The 21,274-nt window shown below is 45.0% G+C and overlaps 1 protein-coding gene across 1 annotated transcript in view; it reads left to right on the forward strand.

Annotated features, from left to right (window-relative positions):
- Positions 1–21,274, forward strand: part of LOC144681906 (Y+L amino acid transporter 2-like) — a 111,675-nt gene that overhangs the window by 69,395 nt on the left and 21,006 nt on the right. Inside the window, exon 6 of the mRNA XM_078544040.1 lies at positions 12,117–12,240. Within this exon, the coding sequence (XP_078400166.1) occupies positions 12,117–12,240 (124 nt within the window). The remainder of the gene's footprint in view (positions 1–12,116; positions 12,241–21,274) is intronic.

The following is a 21,274-nucleotide window of genomic DNA, read 5'->3' on the forward strand; positions in this document are numbered from 1 at the left end:
TTGGACTGATAATTGGCAAGTAACATGCATGCTACACATGTGCCAGGCAATAACCATCTCCAACAAGAGAGAATCTAACCCATGACATTCAATGGCATTACTATTGCTGAATACCCCACCATCAATATTCTGTGTACTACCATTGACCAGAAACTGTGGCCACAGGAGCCTATCAGAGGCTGGGAATTCTGTGGCATATAAGTCACCCCTGCCTCCCCAAACCTGTCCACCATCTACAAGGCACATGTCAGAGGTGCGATGGAATACTGTATACCTGCAGCTCCAAAAACATTCAAGAAAATTGACGCCATCCAGGACAAAGCAACCCGCAGAATCGGTACTCCTTCCACCACCTTAAGCATTCACTCCCTCCACTGCTAATATACAGTGGCATCAGTGAATACCACCTACAAGATGTACAGCAGCAATTCATCAAGGCTCCTTCGACAGCACCTTCCAAACCCACAACTTCTACCACCTAGAAGGACAAGGGCAGCATTGGAACACCACTGCCTGCAAGTTTCCCTTCAAGTCACAGACCATTCTGACTTGGAACTATATTGCTGTTCTTTCACTGTCATTGGATCAAAATCCTGGAACTCCTTCCTAATAGCACCATTGGTGTACCTATGTGAGGCTATGTGAAGATCTATGGAGTGTCCTCGCTGCATGTCGTCATCATCCTCCTGCAATTGAACGACTATTAGGGCCTCCACTACGTCTCCATGACAGGAGCATTATCACAGAGGGTATGCGCGTTGCTATAAGCTAGACTGGAGTCAAACGTTCATAGATGCTATGTGAGGGTCTCCTCACTGCATGTCGTCATAATCATCCATAAATCTAGCAGCTATGAGGGCCTCCCGAGCACGCCTGCCTCATCTGACCAGTGCGAGGGCCTCATCGCCGTCATTGTCACCTTCGAGGACCTCCTTACCCTCATCGACGTCGTCCTCATCGGAGAAGACATGCAGCTCCTCCATCTCCTCAGCCAGCTCCTCTCCCTGTTGCAGCATCAGGTTGCAAAGGGCGCAGCAAGCAACAACAATGTGTGACACCCTCTGTGGACTATATTGCAGGACTCCACTAGATTGGTCCAGGCACCAGAACTTCATTTTCAGCATCCTAATGGTTTGCTCTACCAAGCTGCGAGTTGCAGCACGAGCCTCGTCATACCTTCACTCTGCTGCAGTCTGAGGGTGCCACACTGGTGTCATCAGCCATGCCCTTTGCGTGTAGCTCTTGTCCCCGAGGAGCCATCCGTTCAACCTCTGTGGACCCTGGAAGATGTCAGGGATCTGTAACCAACTGAGAGTATAGGAGTTATGGACATTCCCTGGAAACCGTGTGCAGACCTGCAAGATTCCTTTGTGGCGGTCGCATACCAGCTGCAAATTCAACAAATGGAAGCCCTTGTGGTTGACATAGTTGTCCACTTGTTGCAACGGAGATCTGAGCGCCACGTGAGTGCAGCTGATGGCACCCTGCACCCTTGAGAAACCTGAGATCTGGGCAAATCCAATCGCTCTTGCATCCTGGCTTTCCTGGTCCCAGGCGAAATGCACAAAGTTGTGTGCCCTTGCAAAGAAGGCATCTGTGACCTCATGGATGCATTTGTGGGTGGAGGCTTGCGATATCCCACAGAGGTCACCTGTGGAGCCCTGAAAGGAGCCACTGGCATAAAAATTGAGTGCCGCTGTCACTTTCATGACGGCAGGCAGTGGATATCCTCCATGTCCCCATGGCATCACATCCTGCAGCAGCTGGAAGATGATGTGACTGACCAGTTCCCTAGACATATGCAGTCTTCGGTGACACTGGTTCTTGGTTATTTGCAGGAATGAAATGCGGCGCCAATAGACCCTGGATCTAGCTAGATGCCAACCAGCGACGGCTCGTTGTGGCTCTTCAGCAGCGTGTGCAGGACCCCCAACTACCCCTTCTTCCTGAGGGTGCTGGTTCTCCCTCTGCACAGCCAGGCATTTCCGTTGCTCTCTTCTCAGTCGTTTTCACTCTGTACACCATGAGGCTTACAGCTAGTTCACCAGGTTCCATGCTCCTTATGTGCTCCTCCTGCAGGATGAAATAGAGATGCGTGGGTTAGCTTGGGTGTTCTAAGAACCTCTCATAGTTAAGTCTGAAGGCCCCTTAATGCACCCTGGAGAGTGCTGGCCACCACTTGGATGGCCAGAGTTTAGTGCACTGCATGGCTGCCCAAAACCCCACCCTCCTCCATACCGTTCCACCTGACCGATTGACAGCAGCTTTGCCCACTGGACTGCATGCTGTGCTCTCAGCTAAGGTGCAGGCATTCTCCTAACCCACACTGCAAGGCTGTGCTATCAGCTTGAACCATGGGGGAGACTGGTCCAAACTGGGATAATGACATTGCAAGGGGCTGTGAGCACCTCCACCAGTGACTGCTCCATGGCCATCTTTACCAAGGAGATTGTACAACATGCCCAGTCATCCAACTGTTCTCCTGTAAAACACTCATTAGTTTGCAGTCTGTGCCCAAGGGATGAAAAGCCCTGGAGCACTTGGTGGCACTTTCATGCCTCTGCGTTGCTTCAGTGGGCAGATAAGCTAGGGGCCCAACTCCACGCATGTCAATATGGCTGCCTCTGAACTGTCTCAGCTGTAGAAGAATGGTCACTTTATACAAGGTTTCCCTAATATGTGGCCGCTTCCCTCCCCTCACTCCGCACGTGCTTGTACACTACCTTCAATTGCAGGGTAGCCCTTGCCTCCCCAACCCCCACAAGTCTCCTCAACCACAGGGCAGCCCTTGGCCCCCACCGCCCCCAAGTCATCTCGACCTTGAAGTCCAATAGGCAACCCTCGCGAGCACTGCACAACGTTACTGTGCACTTAGTTCCAAGTTCCCCTCAATGTGCAGGCCGCCAAGTGTACATTTTATATATGCTGTTGTGAAATACGTGTTTTCCCGTCAACGTGGGCGGATGATCCAGCAGGGGGAATGATTCCGGCCGTCTGGCCTTATAATGATATGCAGATGTACTAAAATGAGGTTCCCAATGTCCGATGGCAGGAAACGCAGCCCACCGTAGGCGGGCTAAGCAGACAATCGCAAACTGGTTTTGCGATGTTGTGAAACCAATTTTTGGCCTTCTCGCCATTTTGTCTGCCCATGCTGCCAAACATACCCAACGCCAGCAAGCATGGGTAATTCCGCCCAGAATTAACATTTCAAGTCCGTATGAAGAAGCGTCATATAGACTTGAAACCTTAGCTCTGTTTCTCTCTCCACAGATGCTAGCAGACCTGTTGAGTTTTTCCAGCATTTTTTGTTTTTATGCCCCACACACATCTTGGGATACCCCTCTTCCCCAGTACAACCCTCACCCTGCAGCCTCTTCCCTTGCCTGAGGCCACTTCTCCCCCTTCCCCAAGCAAGCCCTAGCCCTGTAGCTGTTGAAAAGCCACCCCCGCCTTACACTGGTCTGATAGGCAGAGACCTGCCCATGAGCCCCCTAAAAGTGATGTGGTGCTGCCTGAGAACCCTGGCGCTGATGATTGCGAGTGCTGCCAGATGCAAGGTAGGCAAACAAACCTCCAAGACCCAAGCAAAGTGCAGCTCCCTAGGTGCATATCACTTATGTGCAATTGTGAAACACACGCCATGCCCGAATGATCCAGTGTGGGTCGGATGATTCCAGCAAGCAGGGCTTATAAAGAGATGCTTAAGTATTGAAATTAGGTTCCCAGAGTGCGGTGGCTAGAAACCATTGACAGGTGGAGCAGACGATCGCAAACTGGTTTCACGATGACATGAAACTGATTTTTGGCTGTCTTGCCATATTGTCCCCCCACCCACAATGACGCCTGACGGCCCCTGAAAGAGTTATCTTTTTCCCACTAAATAGAGTTTTTAACTCAAAGTGGAACTCTTACTTCACATTCACCTACCATGTCTTCTCTAGCATCCTCCCTCTTAATATAGGCTGACACACCACTGCAATACCGAGGAGCTGCTGCATTTATGGTGGTGTCGTTTTTCAGGTGGAACTAAAGCTCCTTAATGAATTTCAATGGTTCTATTCTAGTGAACATTAAAGGTCATATGGCATTATCCAAACAAGAGTAGAAAGTTCCCCAAAAATCTTGCACATATTTCTTCCTCAACCTCCACCAACCAAAATAGTTCATTTACCTCTTTGCTGTTGAAGTTCATGGAAAACAAAATTAAGCAGAAAAAAAAATCATAAAACAGGCTCCCAACTCATTATTATCTACTTCACCCTACTGCGAAAGTTACTCTCCACCTATGGGTCACAACCTCCATGGGGTCACAGAGGTTACATTCGGGGTCGCAAACAACTCCTCTTCTGAGCAGCAATGGCAACTCTGGAGAGGACACTGCCCACACGGGGCAGACAGCAAATCCGAAGTACTCTCTAGCTTTATAAAACACTTTTAGTGGTGAATGCTGAGCGGACCTGGGATGTTTGTGTGCTTTCTTGACACACATAGAGGCCAGCAGAAACTGACTGTGTCCAGTGTGCAGGACAATCCGGGAGGTTATACGGCTGAGACAGGAAGGTAAGTGGCGGCTTCAAACTTTGCTGTTTCTGTTCCTGTGCCATGTAGTACAGGTTCTTTACCACAGGCAAGTGACTCTGCTTCACAGACACTGGCAACTAGACCCAAAGTGGGGAAGGTAAGAGAGGTGCAGGTACATGTGTGTAAGTATGTTGGGTAGAGGAGGTTGGGAAGAGGGGCTGCTGAGTGAGTGAGTAGGGGTAGGGGGGTTGAGAAAAACAGCTACTGAATGAATGGAAGAGGGGATTTGGTAATAGGGGCTGCTGTTAGTGGGGGAAAGGGGTTGGGAAGAGCAGCTGTTGAATGAGTGGGGAAAGGGAGTTTGGAAAGAGGAGCTGGTTGTTGGGTGTAGGGAGGGGTTGGGAAGATGTGCATGTGTGCATGTTGTGGGGGAGATGGGTGATTACAATGTGTTGGGGAGTGGAGGGGAAAGGGGCTTCACTGAGTCTTCTGTCATCAGGGAATATGGAGAGCATGGCTGAAACCTACATGAGTAAATAAAATAACATTTTTACTAAGTACCTTAAAACACAGATTTTCATACTTATAAATTGTATTATTACATGTTGATCTATAATATGCAAGCTTTAATAATTATGTTAATAATTATATACCGAACATCAGTATGCTGCTTTTTCCTGGCATCTGGGGTCACATTAATTTTCAATTAATGTGAGTTTCAAAAAGGGTCACACTAGAAAATAGTTTGGGAAGCAATGATCTGAAATAATATTGCCCAGTAGTTTGGTGTTGTTTTTGACCCCTCAATGAGCCCACAACTATATAATCTACTTCATCAACAAAGTAACAACTTCCATCTCTGTAACAATGCCTGACTTCATTCCTGCCTCACCTCATCTGCTGAAACCCTCATCCAATCCTTCGTTATTTTTACACTTGACTATTCCAGTAGTCTCCTGGCTGGCTTCCCATTTTCCATTCTACATAAACTGGTGCTCATCTTTCTTCATCCTTCTAAGGCAGTCCCTCAGGATCGAAGCTGACTTGCTTCCACTCTAGCTTGATGGACTTGTCAGCTATTTCACAGACCAAGGCGCAATCTGCAGACTCTGCCACATGTGGCGCTTGAAGGGTTGGGTAGATGGGTTGTTTGGAGGTTTGTGCATTCTCTCCAACCCCTCGACTGCACCACTGCACATTCTCAACAAAGTCTCTTGATGCGCTCGGTGCCCTCCCGACTAAGTCTTCTCCATTCGGCCGGTCATGAGCCAGGATCTCCCATGAGTTGGTGGGTACATTTGAGTTCTTCAGGGACGTTTTGAAGTCATACTGAAAGCATTTCCGCTGTCCTCCTGGGAGTCTTCTGCCACAACCAAGTTCAGAGTAGAGCAAAGGGAGTCTGGTGCATATAAATGACATGTCCTATCCAGCAGAGCAGGTTTGGAATGATTAGTGCCTCCACGTTGGACAAGTTGGCTTGAGAGAAGACACTGCTGTTGGACTGCCTTTTTTGCCACCAAATTTGGGGGATCTTGCGAAGGCACCCTGGTGGTACTTCTCCTTTGCTTTGAGGTACCTGCTGTAGGTTGTCCAAACCTATAAAGCATAAAGGAGTGCGGAGATCACTGTTGCCCAGTAAACCATGATCTTAGTCTTGGGTTTGAGACCTCAAATACTCAATAGTATTTCTAGTCCTCAAATACACTTTCTCAGTTGGTCGAAGGTGAGCTGACATATCTGAAGCAATGATGAATTTCATCATCTATCTCTGCCTTCATTGAGATGAGGTTCCCAAGATATGGAAATTAGTCCACATTTTCCAGGATCTCACAGTTGATGCTAATCGTCAAGGGCACATTTTGGTGTTGGACCTGGTTGGACTTTAGTTTTCTGGGTGGTTAGTAAAAGGCCTATTTTCTCATATGCTTCAGAGAAAGGTTTGACAATGAGCTGGAGCTCAGTTTCTGAATGAGAACACACACATGCACATCTGCACACTGAGCCTCTTTGATTGAGGTTGGAGTGGTTTTGGTTTTGGATTGAAGGCAGTGTAGACTGAAGAGTTTTCCATCCGCTCTCTAGATTAGCTCCACGTCTGTGGGTAATTTGCTAGAGGTGAGGTGCAGTATTGCGGTGAGGAAAGTGGATAAGAGTTAGTGCAATGACACAGTCTTGTTTGACCCCAGTTTTCACTGAGATAGGGTTTGTGGTGGTTCCCTTGTTGAGGGTCATGTCATCGTGGAGTAGGCGGGGGATGGTGATAAATTTCTGAGGGCAACTAAATTTGAGGAGGATACTCCATAACCCTTCACAGTCAACAGAGTTGGAGGCTTTTGTGAGGTTGAAAAAAAGCCATGTACAGGGATTGGTGCTGTTCCTGCATTTTTCTTGAAATTGCTGTGCAGTGAAGACCATACCTGTGGATGAAAACTCCACCGTGTCTCTGGAAGGATTTCCTCGGCCATTGGGAGGTAGTGGTTGAAGAGGAACCTTGCAGTGATCTTCTTTGTGAGACAGCAGGGAGACTGTAGTTACCACAATTGGACTTGGCTCCCTTCTTGAATGAAGTCACACTCACAGCATCCCTGAGATTCTCTGAAATGCGCTTTCTTCCCAGACGTGGTTGTGCAGCCATGCCAGGGTGAGTACCTCCGCCATGTTTTAGAATTTTAGCAGGGATTCCATGTGCTTCAGGGACATTGTTATTATTCAGCTGTCAAATGGCTTTTTCAACTTCATTTTGGAAGAGGTAGCGCCGAGACCGAGCCAGACGGGGTATTGAGGAATGGAGTTGAAGACGTTCAAGTCAAAGAGAGTTTCGGTAGAGGAGTTCTTCAAAACATTCTCTCCAGCGAGCACTGACTGCCTCCCTATCTTTGACGAGTTCCTTGCTCACTGGGATGGGCCCTTGAATGCTTGGGCCATAGATAGTCTTGACAGTGCTAAAAAAACTACACATGTATCTCAATAGGCACCAAGTCCTGCTCACCCACCACCCCTGTGCTTGCTGACTTGTACTGGCTCCCAGTCGAGAAACTCCTCAATTTTAAAATTCTCATCCTTGTCTACAAATCTCAGGGATGAGAAATTCCCATCGTTTGGCAGAATTCCGAATTTTGGATCAATGAATTCCACCTTTGTAATTTTTTTTCAAATCTCCACCTGTCTCCCAACCTCCCTCTCTTTAATTCGCCGCCAATTCTGATCTGACTTTGACTTCCAATTAATCCAATTACAGCCCCGAGGACTCGCATTCTGTGATTGGGAGATGTAGAGGCTATGGCTCCAGTAGCTGCTGCTCCCATGTGCAGCCTGAAGAGTGCCTATCTGCACTGGGCCATCCCCCAATTCACCCCCCCCCAGCCCAGGGAGGTGACTTGTCCTTCCCCAGCAGTGCAGTTTCATGTAGTGCCGGCCAAGGAGGAGCCGCAGCTGCCCACTGACAGCATTGGCAGTGACAAGGAGCGAAGTCAAGGAAAGGTGGAGAAATTGAGGTAACAGGGGATAGAGGAGAGGAGGAGGCATAAATTAGTGCAGATAGGTGTGGAAGGATGGAAGGGTTGAGTGAGGGGGGTGGGTGGGGCGAGAGGGGATGAGTGAGTGAGGGGGAGGGGATTTGGGAAGGAGTTGCTGTGTGGATGTGTGTGTGGGTGGAGGTGGGTTGGGAAGAGCGGTGTGTGTGGTGGGGGCAGAGGAGCTGATTACAATATGTATGGGTGGATAAGGGGCAGGGGGCTTCATTGAGTCTTCTGTCACCATAAAATATGGAGAGCTTGGCTGAAACGTACATAAATACATAAAATAACATTTTTACAAAATACTTTTTTTTAAAACACAGATTTTAATATTTATATGAAGTATCATTATATGTTGATCAATAAAGCACAAATTTTATTATATACCGAATGTTACTATGCTGATTTATCGCTGTTTTGTTTATGCTGGCACCTGGGGTCACATTAATTTTCAAGATTTTGACAATGTCAGCCTATGTTGTCCATCCTTAATTGCCCTTGGGAAGGTGGTGGTGAGTTAAATGGAGTCACATTGGAAAATAATTTGTGAAGCACTGCCATAGTCTTTTGCTCTGTTTCGTATGTACATAATTCAGCAAGGTTATGTTTTGTTTTTCATGTGGACTTCATCCTGTATTACATGCAATAACTATATTGAATGCTGAAATGCTGAGGTCACTTTGGTAGTTTGATACAAATGCACAAGTCCACATTATTGACATTAATCAAAGGGAAAACTAATGCTTCTACCCACTTAAAGTCTAATAATTCCATCCATTTGAAGTGGCTTAGAAGCATTTGCATTTCATTGCAGATCACAAAAAGTGCTATAATTACATGATTCCTTGCCACAAAAAATTTTCAGATCTTTTTGTCTTCAACCACTCTCATCCCTGAAATCTGTTCATGGCCTCACACCTCCCAATATCTGTAATTGTCTCCAGCACTGCAACCAATGTTTCCTCCCAAAAGTCTCCGCACAGGCCATGCATAAGTTGGCCCCTTTAAGATACCACGTGTGTGCAGCCACACAAAACAGTTTGAAAAGGCAAAGTAAGGCTCACAACCTTTTGAGATAGTTATGCTCCTCTAATTGTGGCATCTTGCACATCCCTGATTTTAATGCCTCTGCCATTGGCAGTCATTCAATTGCCTTGGTCCTAAGCTCTAGAATTCCCTACCTCAACCTCTCCGACTCTCTACCGCTCTCTGCTCCTTTAAGATATGCCTTAAAATCTACCTCTTTGACGAAACTTTTGGTCCTGTTGGGAGGCAGTGGCATAGTGGTATTGTCACTGGATTAGTAATCCCAAGTCCTGGGGTAATGCTGTAGGGACATGGGTTCAAATCCCACCATAGCAGATGGTAAAATTTGAATTTATTAAAAGTCTGATGATGACCACAAAACCATTACCAATTGAGGTAAAAACCCATCTAGTTCACCAATCTTTTACCTGGTCTGGCCTACATGTGACTCTGTGCCCACAGTAGTTGACTCTAAAATCCCCTCTGAACAAAGGCAAATAGGGATGGGCAATAAATGCTGGCTTAGCCAGCGATGCCCACATCCCATGAATAAAAAAGTAACTCCTTGAGAGGTTCAGTGTCAGAGTTTGATTGATAATGCTCCTCTGAAGTGCCTTGGATGTTTTGCTATGTTAACAGTAGCCATATAAGTGCCATTGTAGAAATCACTGACAAGCCACAGCTATGGTGACAGCAACACTGTTTTAGCCATATGCACTAATTTAAGTAGGAAATGTTTACATGCACTCACACAATAAATCTATTTCAAAAGTGCATACTTATTTCACACACATCTGCCAACATTCAGTAACTCAAGAAGTGAAGGAAACACGTTTGTCACTCACTTTTAAATTCTAAATCAGAAATGCAATTCGCTATATCTGGATTACCAATTCACCACATTTGACTAATGGCTAACTAATTGGACAGCACTGACTTGGAATAATGAATGGCTAGCTTCTGGTTTCTGAAACCAATCTGAAAACAAAGAAACACAATAACATTTTCTTTGCTGCTGTAACTGATCACTTTGTGTCTTTGCATTGTTATTGTTACCAACGGGATGGGAGTGCACATTTTACGTAGCCTTAGCTTATTCCCAAAAAGAGAGTTCACAAACAACAGGTTCAAAACTTAAAGCTTGTTTCTGCCATGTGATTTCCAGTAAATCATTTGGCTTTAGTAGTTTTTTTCCCCATCAATTAAAATGATTGCAGTTCAAAAGAAACAAACAGCTCTTCCCCTTCAAGTACCAAGCTGGTCAGTGATTTCTTGGAAAAAGCATGCTTGTTTACAGTTCCAAGGTGATCTTATGACTGTTTTTTAAAAAAAACTCCAGGTCAACATCCAAACGTCCAGATAATGCAATGTCTTTCCATATTTTAAAAGAAAAATATAGTTTTAAAAGGTATGATTTGATCAGTATTCATTGATTGTTGTGACTTTATAAACAAGACAATTAGATCAGACAAATCCATTACCAAAAACTGAACACATAGATGATCATGATGGAATCTGTTGAGCTAAATTTTAACTCTGCAGGTGAATAGGTTTTGAATGAGTTAAAATCTTCCTCATCGATTCAGTGCAAATCTCAACTCCCTATTCTGTAATATTACTCAGTAACCATTGGTATAATTTCCTGCAGGAGTGTAATCAGGATGTTAGACCCAAAATTAGACACATTTGTGCAGTCATTTTGCCAATGTCTATTTACACATATGACGGGATTTTTCAGATGGCAGTATTTTCAGCCCTGCCATCTGAAGAGTTGGCGGGGAACTTACCGCACAGATACCAGCTGCTCCAGAGCCATTTAACATTCGGCAGGGCATTAATTGGCTAAGTGTGAGACTTCCAGCCAATCTGGAGAGAAACTGCTGCTTTGGAGAGCTGTTGGCTAATTGGATAACCAGCAGCTTTGTAGTCCCAGCTGTGCCAGTTTGAGTGGAGGCCAATGCTGGGACTACAGCCAGTTCCTAAAAAGAGGAGCTAATGGACTAAAAGTAAGTCCAGGGTGTCAACAGGGGTTGGCTGGCAGGCCCCTGTAAGGGGTGTGAGGGGGTAGGGGCTGGTTTTTGAGAGGCTGGGGGGAGGATTAAGGGAGGATATGACCGGGGCCAAAGGAGGATCCCCCCCCCCCCACCTTGCCTGACACCAGCCCATGCAGCTAAAGTTATAGGGCTTGGCATGGGCCTCCCCCGGCTAAGGGTAAAATTGTGGCCAGGGCAGGATGAGGCATTTAAGTGACTATTAATTAGCCTCAAGGGCTTCAATAGGCCCCTGGACAGATCAGCTATCTGACAGCTCTACTGCACCCCGTAAAGCAGGAGACAGGTCAGCGGAGGACAAGTGGGTGGCCGGGCAGGCCAAGTGCTACATTTTACGAGGCCCCCCATCTTTAAGCCCACTGGCGGGGGACCATAAATTTTCTGCTAAATCTCATTAACATACGCCAGAACTTGAAAATGGGCATAGACAAGCAGAAGTAAGCAGAAACAATCAGGACCCAAGGTAAGTGGCAAACTCATACAATGAGCAGAATTTAATGTTGACGACGGAGATCTTGCCTGCTGGCTGGAGAACCGGTGGGAGCCCCACACCACCTCCATTATACCACCACCTTCTCAAGAGTAATTAGGGATGGGCAAAAATGCTGGCCAATGATGACCACATACCTTGAATTAATTTTTTAAAAAGTGCACAGTGTTATATAGCAATTTTACTTAACAAAGCTGTCCACCAATATACAGTTAATGGAGTACTGTACAAATACACTTCTAATGAAATATATACTGTACAAATATCTCTTATATCACAAAAATATCTTATTTGCTATAGTGGTTGGTGTTAAACACCATTTACAGATAATCAAAACTGCAATATATATGTACAATGTCACCATATTTAGCAAAACAATTGAGCACAGTGATGTTTTGAACTATATATTGTGGGTTGTTTTGAGCCTGCAAATTATTCAAACTATGTATACACATTGGTAGATGAACCATCTTTCTGTTGAAACATCTCATTGTTACATTTCCTCTTTAGGAATCTCCCCCTTGCCATTATAATTGCAGTGCCTTTGGTGATTGCCATGTACATTCTGACAATTCTGGCTTATTACAGTGTTTTAGAACCAAATACCATTATCAACAGTAATGCTTTACCATTGGTAAGTGCTTCTAATGATGTTTTTGAGCATTCCTATTAAATATTTCATTCTGAAGAAAGTGCCAGAAACAGGAGTTTACAACTTTGTTACCCCAGGGTCATGATTAATGACATTTATGTTGGGAATGCTATAGTTTAACATGGATGTAGAAAAAGCAAAATAAATATGTTGCATTGCATACAAATTGAGATAGATGTTTGGAGAAATAAATTATTGGCTGGAGTAGAGATGATATATAAAAAGTAAATGGGTTAACAACTAACATATATATGGTCAGTGCAACCTGGACTGGGGCGGGGCGGTGCAGGAGGCAGGGGACAATGGACATGGGCAAATTACCCAACAGCAGAAAAACAGAACATGGCACGCCTGGAGAAGAGAACACAAGAGAGTAGTGTAGTATAAGGGTATTCAGGCAGAGCAAGGGTTAATGTGGGACTGGGGAAACAGTACTGGCCACAGTATGATGTAGAGGGTCACATGATAGTAGACTTGAGTACAGTGGTAGTCTAGCAGAAGCCAGCATGGAGACAGCACCCGTGCAAGGCTGTACCTTGGAGATGTGTACAATTATCAGTTGTTAATAAACACTTAATGTTCAACCATGCAAGCCTTCAGACTTCTCAGTGAGACACCAAACAACCCTTACAACATGGTGGCAGCGAGGGATGGACCCCGAAATCCCGAAAGCATGAAAAAGTAAAGAAACTGCAGTCTGATCTGTGAGAAGTGTGCCTAAATTGAAGACACAGCTGGAGATCACCTAGAAAAGTTCCATTGCCAGGCCTGACTGATCGCAGAGGCAGAGTCAAGGAGCCTAGCCAGATCACAAAAGGCTGAACAAAATTTAAAAGAAGGCTGAAGGGCAGAAGAATAATCCATTCTATGCAGATGAAAAGAACCTGAGTGAGCTATGTAAGGTCAAAGAACCTAGAGCATGCCGAATGGTTAAACAGTGCAGCTGAAGGAACACTGAAGATGAGTCCGAAGAGTGCGAATGAATGAAAAAAAATTCTTAAAACATCAGCTAGAGCTTAAAAAAAAGCCTTCAAATATATTCAATCACCTTAAAATCTAAGTACCTGGTCCAAACAGCTTGTGTGAAGATTTCCTGCAGAATCGATTGGTTTAACGCTGCGGAGCCCACCAAGTTGCAATGTGCATGGGAAGAAGCATTGACAGGGCAGTTACGGCAATGCCATCTTGGAAGAGAGAAAAAAAATTACAGCTGCTCCCTATGGAAAACAGCCATGGATAGTAAATTAAAACTACCAGACCAATTTAAGCTCATGCAAGGGCCAAACCAGACTCAAAATTGGGTGGTATGGAGAAATTTTTTTTTATATTACAGGAGTACATCAGGATTAAGGAAGAAATAAGAATAAGTACAAGTTAATACGTTTTTATACTTGGTGCATTTGCAGATGAAGTAATCCTAATGCAAGGCAATGATGAATCCTCAGCCAGCTTTGATGAAATATTAAAACCTTCAACAAATATTTTATACTCAAAGTTGTGGAGGGCACCCACCTTAAAAAATAGTCTAGAACACCCAATAAATCACCAAAGGGACAAGGAGACTCCAGGGTGAGGAGACTCAGGGCGAGGGGGACAGGAGACCCCAGGCCGAGGGAGACAATACCCATGCAAATCACGCAACGACAGCAGACAGGCAGAGAACCAGCTGGAAGCCTTAAAATAAATCCTTTAGAAAATGTTGACACCTTACCCAAATTGCATTAGCAGGTGGCAATGCAGACTGAGCAGATGGCTGTGAATGCAGGAGAGCTATCTGATATAACTCAAAAGAAACAAAATCTGAAAAAAGAAAATGAAGCTATTCCACAGAAAAATGTTAATATCAAAGCTGAGCTGGAAGAACTCAACCAGAAGTACAACCAGGCATAACAGCAGGCAGAAAAGGTACTTAAAGAAGTCACCGCCTTGAAAAACTCTTTGAGAATCAATAATGCCCTTGAAAAAACATGAGAAGTCAAAAAAGATGGTGAATATTAGTTCCAATACAGCTTTTTCAGAAGTATCAGTTGCAACAAAGCAACACCCTGAACTGCAGAGTGAGTTGGCAAGAGATCATCAAGAAAATAAACAGTTGAAAGAACAGCTGATAGTCATTCAAGATCAAATGCAAAAGGAGTACATAACCCTTCAGGAGCATGAAATGAAAACTGCTTTGAACAGCAGAATGGAAGAACAGCAGAAAAAAGTTAAGCAGACTCTGTTGAATTACAAAAAACACTCAAGACGAAGCAATTGAACTTTGCAAAGAAAAGAAAAATCTGTTGAAGGATCTTCACACTCTACAATGATACCTCTTATGAAGAGAAATAAAATGTATTTAATGTCACTCTGAAAGAACTGAAGAACTAGTTGGCAGAGACGACTCAGGAATGTTCAAATTTCTAGGAGGAAGCCTAGAGATACAAGAAAGAGCTGAAGAAAATGTTTGGACATTTGGAAGAAAAACATTACATTTCCAAAGATATATGTGAAGAAATGAAAATCAAGAACCTAGAATGGCAAGAGAAAGTAGAAGTTCTCACAAAGGATCATGAAGAGTCTCAGAAACAATTAGCAGAAGTAAAATGGTGAACTTGAAGGGTAGCACAGAGGAATTAGCAAAAGGAAAACTCAAATGTCGAGCTCCAAGCTAACATGAACAGCATGAAATTGATGCTAGAACAGGAAAAGGAATTACTGATTAATCAGGACAGTAATGCAGAATTAACATTAAAATTGATTAAATGTTGGATCTTTATTGTGAAAAGAGCAATGGAATTCTTGAACTTCGATCCAATCTGAAGACCATGAAAGATGTGCAGTATGGAAGAGCAAATGCAGACTTTAAAAACAGAAGGGGAAAATTCTAAGAAACAGATTGAGGATCTAACGAGTAAATTGAACGAGTCTAAGGAGCAGTGACCATGGAAGAAAGATTCCAAAAGGAACTGAATGCCCAGATGAAGTTGTTAAACTTAACATAGGAGTTCTGCAGCTAATTCCCAAAACAAAAGGGGAGGTGGTAGCATAGTGGTAATGTCACAGAATCAGAATCACACAGTGCAAAAGAGGCCCTTCAGCCCATCGAGTCTGCACCGACATGTGACAAACACCTGACCTAATCTCATTTACCAGCACTTGGCCCATACCCTTGAATGTTATGACATGCCATGTGCTCATCCAGGTACTTTTTAAAGGATGTGAGGCAACCCGCCTCCACCACCCTGCCAGGCAGCGCATTCCAGACCGTCACCACCCTCTGGGTAAAGAAGTTTTTCCTCACATCCCCCCTAAACCTTCTGCCCCTCACCTTGAACTTATGTCCCCTCGTGACTGACCCTTCAACTAAGGGGAACAGCTGCTCCCTAACCACCCTGTCCATGCCCCTCATAATCTTGTACACCTCGATCAGGTCGCCCCTCAGTCTTCTCTGCTCCAACGAAAACAACCCAAGTCTATCCAACCTCTCTTCATAACTTAAATGTTTCATCCCAGGCAACATCCTGGTGAATCTCCTCTGCACCCCCTCCAGTGCAATCACATCCTTCCTATAATGTGGCGACCAGAACTGCACACAATAGCCCAGCTGTGGCCTCGCCAAGGTTCTATACAACTCCAACATGACCTCCCTACTTTTGTAATCTATGCCTCGATTGATAAAGGCAAGTGTCCCATATGCCTTTTTCACCACCCCACTAACGTGCCCCTCCGCCTTCAGAGATCTATGGACACACACACCAAGGGCCCTTTGTTCCTCAGAACTTATTCGTGCCATGCCATTCATTGAATACTTCCTTGTCAAATTACTCCTTCCAAAGTGTAACACCTCACACTTTTCAGGGTTAAATTCCATCTGCCACTTATATGCCCATTTGGCCATCCCGTCTATATCTTCCTGTAGCCCAAGACACTCAACCTCACTGTTAACTACCCGGCCAATCTTTGTGTCATCCGTAAACTTACTAATCCTACCCCCCACATAGTCATCTATGTCGTTTATATAAATGACGAATAATTGGGGCCCAGCACAGATCCCTGTGGTACGCCACTGGACACTGGCTTCCAGTCGCTAAAGCATCCTTCTGTCATCACCCTCTGTCTCCTAACAACTAAGCCAATTTTGAATCCACCTTATCAAATTACCCTGTACCCAATGTGCATTTGTCTTCTTTATAAGTCTCCCATGTGGGACCTTGTCAAAGGCTTTGCTGAAATCCATGTCACTATTCTAGTAATCCAGAGCCTAGGCTAATGCTCCTGGGACCTAGGTTCAAATCCCACCATGGCAGCTAGTGGAATTTAAATTAAATTAACAAGTCTGGAATTAAAAGACAGTCTAATGATAACCACTAAAAACCAATCTGATTCACTAATGCCCTTTAGGGAAAGAAATCCGCCGTCCTTGCCTGATCTAACCTACATGTGACTCCAGATCCACAGGAATGTGGTTGACTCTGAAATGGCCTAGCAAGCCACTCAGTTGTATTGAACTGTGAGGAAGTCGAAAAGGAATTAAACCAGACCACCTGGCATCTACGTAGGCACCTGGAAATGACAATGACACAACCAACTCTGCAGAGCCCTCCTTTTTAACATCTGGGAGCTTGTGCCAAAATTGGGAGAGCTGTCCCACAGACTAATCAAGCAACAGCCTGACATAGTCCTACTCATGGAATCATACCTTAAAAACAATGTCCCAGACACCACCATCTCAACCGCCAGGTCAGACCCACCAGAGATGGCGGCACTGTGGTATACAGTCAGGAGGGAGTTGCCCTGGGAGTCCTCAACGTTGACTCTGAACCCATAAACTCATGGCATCAGGGCAAACATGGGCAAGGAAACCGCCTGCTGATTACTACCTACTGTCCCCCCTCAGCTGATGAATCAATACTCCTCCATGTTGAGCACCACTTGGAGGAAACACTGAGGGTCACAAGGGCACAAAATGTACTCTAGGTGGGGGACTTCAATGTCCGGCACCAGGAGTGGCTCAGTAGCACCACTACTGACTGAGCTGGCTGAGTCCTAAAAGGCATAACTGCTAGACCAATTCTTCGGCAAGTGTTGAGGGAACCAACAAGAGTGAAAAACCTACTTGACCTTGTCCTCACCAATCTACCTATTGAGGATGCATCTGTCCATGACAGTATTAGTAGGAGTGACCACCGCACAGTCCTTGGGTAGACAAAGTCCCGTCTTCACACTGAGTTGTGTGACACATCGTGTTGTGTGACACTACCACCGTGCTAAATGGGATAGATTTTGAACAGATCTAGCAACTCAAGACTGGGCATCCATGAGGCGCTCTGGGCCATCAGCAGCAGCAGAATTGTACTCAACCACAATCTGTAACCTCATGGCCCAGCATATACCCCACTCTACCATCACCATCAAGCCGGCGGATCAATCCTGGTTCAATGAAGAGTGCAGGAGGGCATGCCAGGAGCAGCACCAGGCTTACCGAGAAATGAGGTGTCAACCTGGTGACGCTACAACAGAAGACTATTTGCATGTCAAACAGTGGAAGTAGTATGCGATAGACAGAGCTAAGCAATCCCACACTAAGGGATCAGATCTAAGCTCTGCAGTCCTGCCATATGCAGTCATAAATGGTGTTGGACAATTAAACAACTCACTGGAGGAGGAGGCTCCACAAATACCCCGTTCTCAACGATGGAGCATCCCAGCACAACAGTGGCTGAAGCATTTGCAGCCATCTTCATCCAGCAGTGCTGATAGATGATCCATCTCAGCCTCCTGCTGACGTCCCCAGCAGCATGGATGTCGTCTTCAGCCAATTTGATTCAATCCACTTGATAGAGAAACGGCTAAAGGCACTGGATACTGCAAAAACTATGGGCCTTGACAACATTCCAGCAATAATACTGAAGACCTGTGCCCCAGAACTAGCTGCTCCCTTCGCCAAGGGTACAGCAAGAGCACTGGCATCTACCCAACAATGTAGAAAATTGCCCAGCTATGTTCTGTTGACAAAAAGCAGGACAAAACCAACCCGATCAATTCTTACTCCATCAGTCTACTCTTGGCCATTATTAAAGCGATGGAAAGTGTCGTCAACAGTGCTATAAAGCAGCGTTTACTCAGCAATGACCTGCTCGTTGATGCTCAGTTTGGGTTCCACCAGGATCACTCGGCTCCTGACCTCATTACAGCCATGGTCCAAACATGGACAAAAGAGCTGAACTCAAGAGGTAAGGTGAGAAAGACTGCCCCTGACATCAAGGCAGCATTTGACTGAGTGTGGCATCAAGAAGCCCCAGGAAAACTGAAATCAATGGGAATCAGGGGGAAACTCTCTGCTGGTTGGAGTCATATAATGTCACAAAAGAAGATAGTTGTGGCTGTTGGAGGTCAATCATCTCAGCCCCGGGACATTGCTGCAGGAGTTCCTCCGGGTAGTGTCCTAGGCCCAACCATCTTCAGCTGATTCATCAATGACCTTCCTTCCATCATGAGGTCAGAAGTGAGGATGTTTGCTGACGATTGCATAATGTTCAGCACCATCCGTGACTCCTCAGATACGGATGCAGTCCGTGTCCATATGCAGCAAGACCTAGATAATATTCAGGCTTGGGCACATAAGTGGCATGTAACATTCGCACCACACAAGTGCCATAAGACCTTAAGACATAGGAGCAGAAATTAGGCCATTCAGCCCATCGAGTCTGCTCTGCCATTCAATCATGGCTGATAAGTTTCTCAACCCCATTCTCCCGCCTTCTCCCCGTAACCTTTGATCCCCATACCAATCAACGGCACTGGATACTGTAAAAACTATGGGCAGTGCAATGACCATCTCCACAAAAGAGAATCTATCCATCTCCCTTTGACATTCAATAGCATTACCGTCGCTGAATCCCCCATTATCAACAGCATGGTGGTTATCTTTGACCATAAACTGAACTGGGCTAGCCATATAAATACTGTGGCTACAAGGGCAAGTCAGAGGCTGGGAATTCTGCCATGAGTAACTCACCTCCTGACACCACAAAGCCTGTCCACCATCAACAAGGTACAAGTCAGGAATGTTATGGAACACTCTGCACTTGCCTGGCTGAGTGCAGCTCCAACACACAAGAAGCTCAACAGCATCCAGTACAAAGCGGCCCGCTTGATTGGCACCATATTCGCCATCTTAAACATTCATTCATACACCACCGGTACACAGTGGCCGCAGTGCGTGCCATCTACAAGATGCACTGCAGCAATTCACCAAGGCTCCTTCAATAGAACCTTTCAAACTCTCAATCACTACTATCTAGAAGGACAAGGGCAGCAGACACATGGGAACACCACCACCTGCAAGTTCCCTCCAAGTCACATACCATCCTTACATGGAATTATATCGCCGTTCCTTCACTGTTGCTGCGTCAAAATCCTGGAATTCCGTTCCTAACAGCACTGTGGGTGTTCCTACACTATATGAACTGCAGTAATTCAAGAAGGTAGCTCACCACCACCTTCTCAAGGGCAATTAGGGATGAGCAACAAATGCTGGCCTCGCCAGCAATGCCCACATCCCATGAGCGAATTAAAAAGACAACTGAACTTAGCACAGTAGTTGCTGAGCTGAATGAAAAGATTGATAAGCTTAAAAAATAACTGGAAAATAAGGGAGTAAACAAAGCTATTTGGGTGAAATTGTGAAACAAGTGGAAATGAAGGTTCAATTTTTGAAACTTAAACTTCCAAGAAGAACGTGGCATGCCCCAAAGAAAAAGAAAGCCCGAGTCCACACTATCAATGAATGGAGTGAACATTCCCTTCGGAAGGAACGGGATAAGCCCATGGTATCCAATCAAAGAAGACGGGTTGTCAATAAACAGAAACACAACTTGAAGGAACGCAAACAGCACTGGCAACACATGATACTACGATTTCAACTCTGAACCAACGAGATCTGCCCACTCATCCAAATCTGAAAAGAATAAAATCCAGAAGAATCATAAAGCCTCCAGACCATCTGAATTTATAAAGTCAGAGACTTGATGGGGGCAGAAGGGGTAGCTAGTAAAGAAGATTACATTGTAAATATATTTGGGCAAGGACTTAGGAGGAAGTGTAGTATAAGGGTGTTTGGGCATAGCAAGAGTTAATGTGGGACTGGAGAAACAGTACCGCCCACAGAATGATATAGAGAGTCACATGATAGTAGACTGAGTACAGTAGTGGTCCAGCAGAAGCCAGCATGGAGACAGCACCCATGCAGGGCTGTAACTTGGAGATGTATATAGTTATGAGTTGTTAATAAGTGCTTAATGTTCAATCATACAAGCTTCCAGACCTCTCATTGAAACACCAAACAACCCTTACAACATGTAGGGCCCCTGAGGGGTAAAGAGAACAGGGGGGAAAAAGGCAGATAGAATTAATAGGCTCAGGTCTTGGTAGGCAGCCAAATGTTCATGCGGTTTAAAACAGGAAATTTAGGTTACATAGGCATGACAAATGTATACATAGGACCTGGTCGTAAACTTAGGATAGGGAGGGGATAATAAAAGAAAGTCTAAAATTAAAGTGAAACCTTATGGTGAGATGAAGTTTACTTGTATTTAGGGTGGAGTCAGCTTGCAGCATTGACAAAGTTGACCAGGTTCAAATTATGGAGGGTACATGAGTCCAGGAGTTGTTTGAGGATCAAAGTATCATCAGACACACTTCTAGAGGAATACATGTGGAAAATGGAGATCCAAGGTATGATGAGGAATCAACATGAGCCAGCATAGGTTGGTCCAGGAGTCCAGTAGAGGTGAATAATGGCATCAGTGATTACTGGTACACACTAGCAGATTCAACATTTCAGCAGAGAGATGGATGGAGTCAGAAGTGGAAAGCAAGCAAAAAACTGCAAAACAAAGGTCATTGGTAGCAAGGAGCTTATTCCGGAGCAGGACAGGAAACAAGAGAAACAGAAGAGACCTTGCACAGTTTATTAGATTTGTCCTGCATCAGTGCATTACAACCTTAGTAATAAACATAGAAACATTGAAAA

This window comes from Cetorhinus maximus, chromosome 6 (assembly GCF_964194155.1).
Source record: "Cetorhinus maximus chromosome 6, sCetMax3.hap1.1, whole genome shotgun sequence".
In the NCBI taxonomy this organism is placed as follows: domain Eukaryota; kingdom Metazoa; phylum Chordata; class Chondrichthyes; order Lamniformes; family Cetorhinidae; genus Cetorhinus; species Cetorhinus maximus.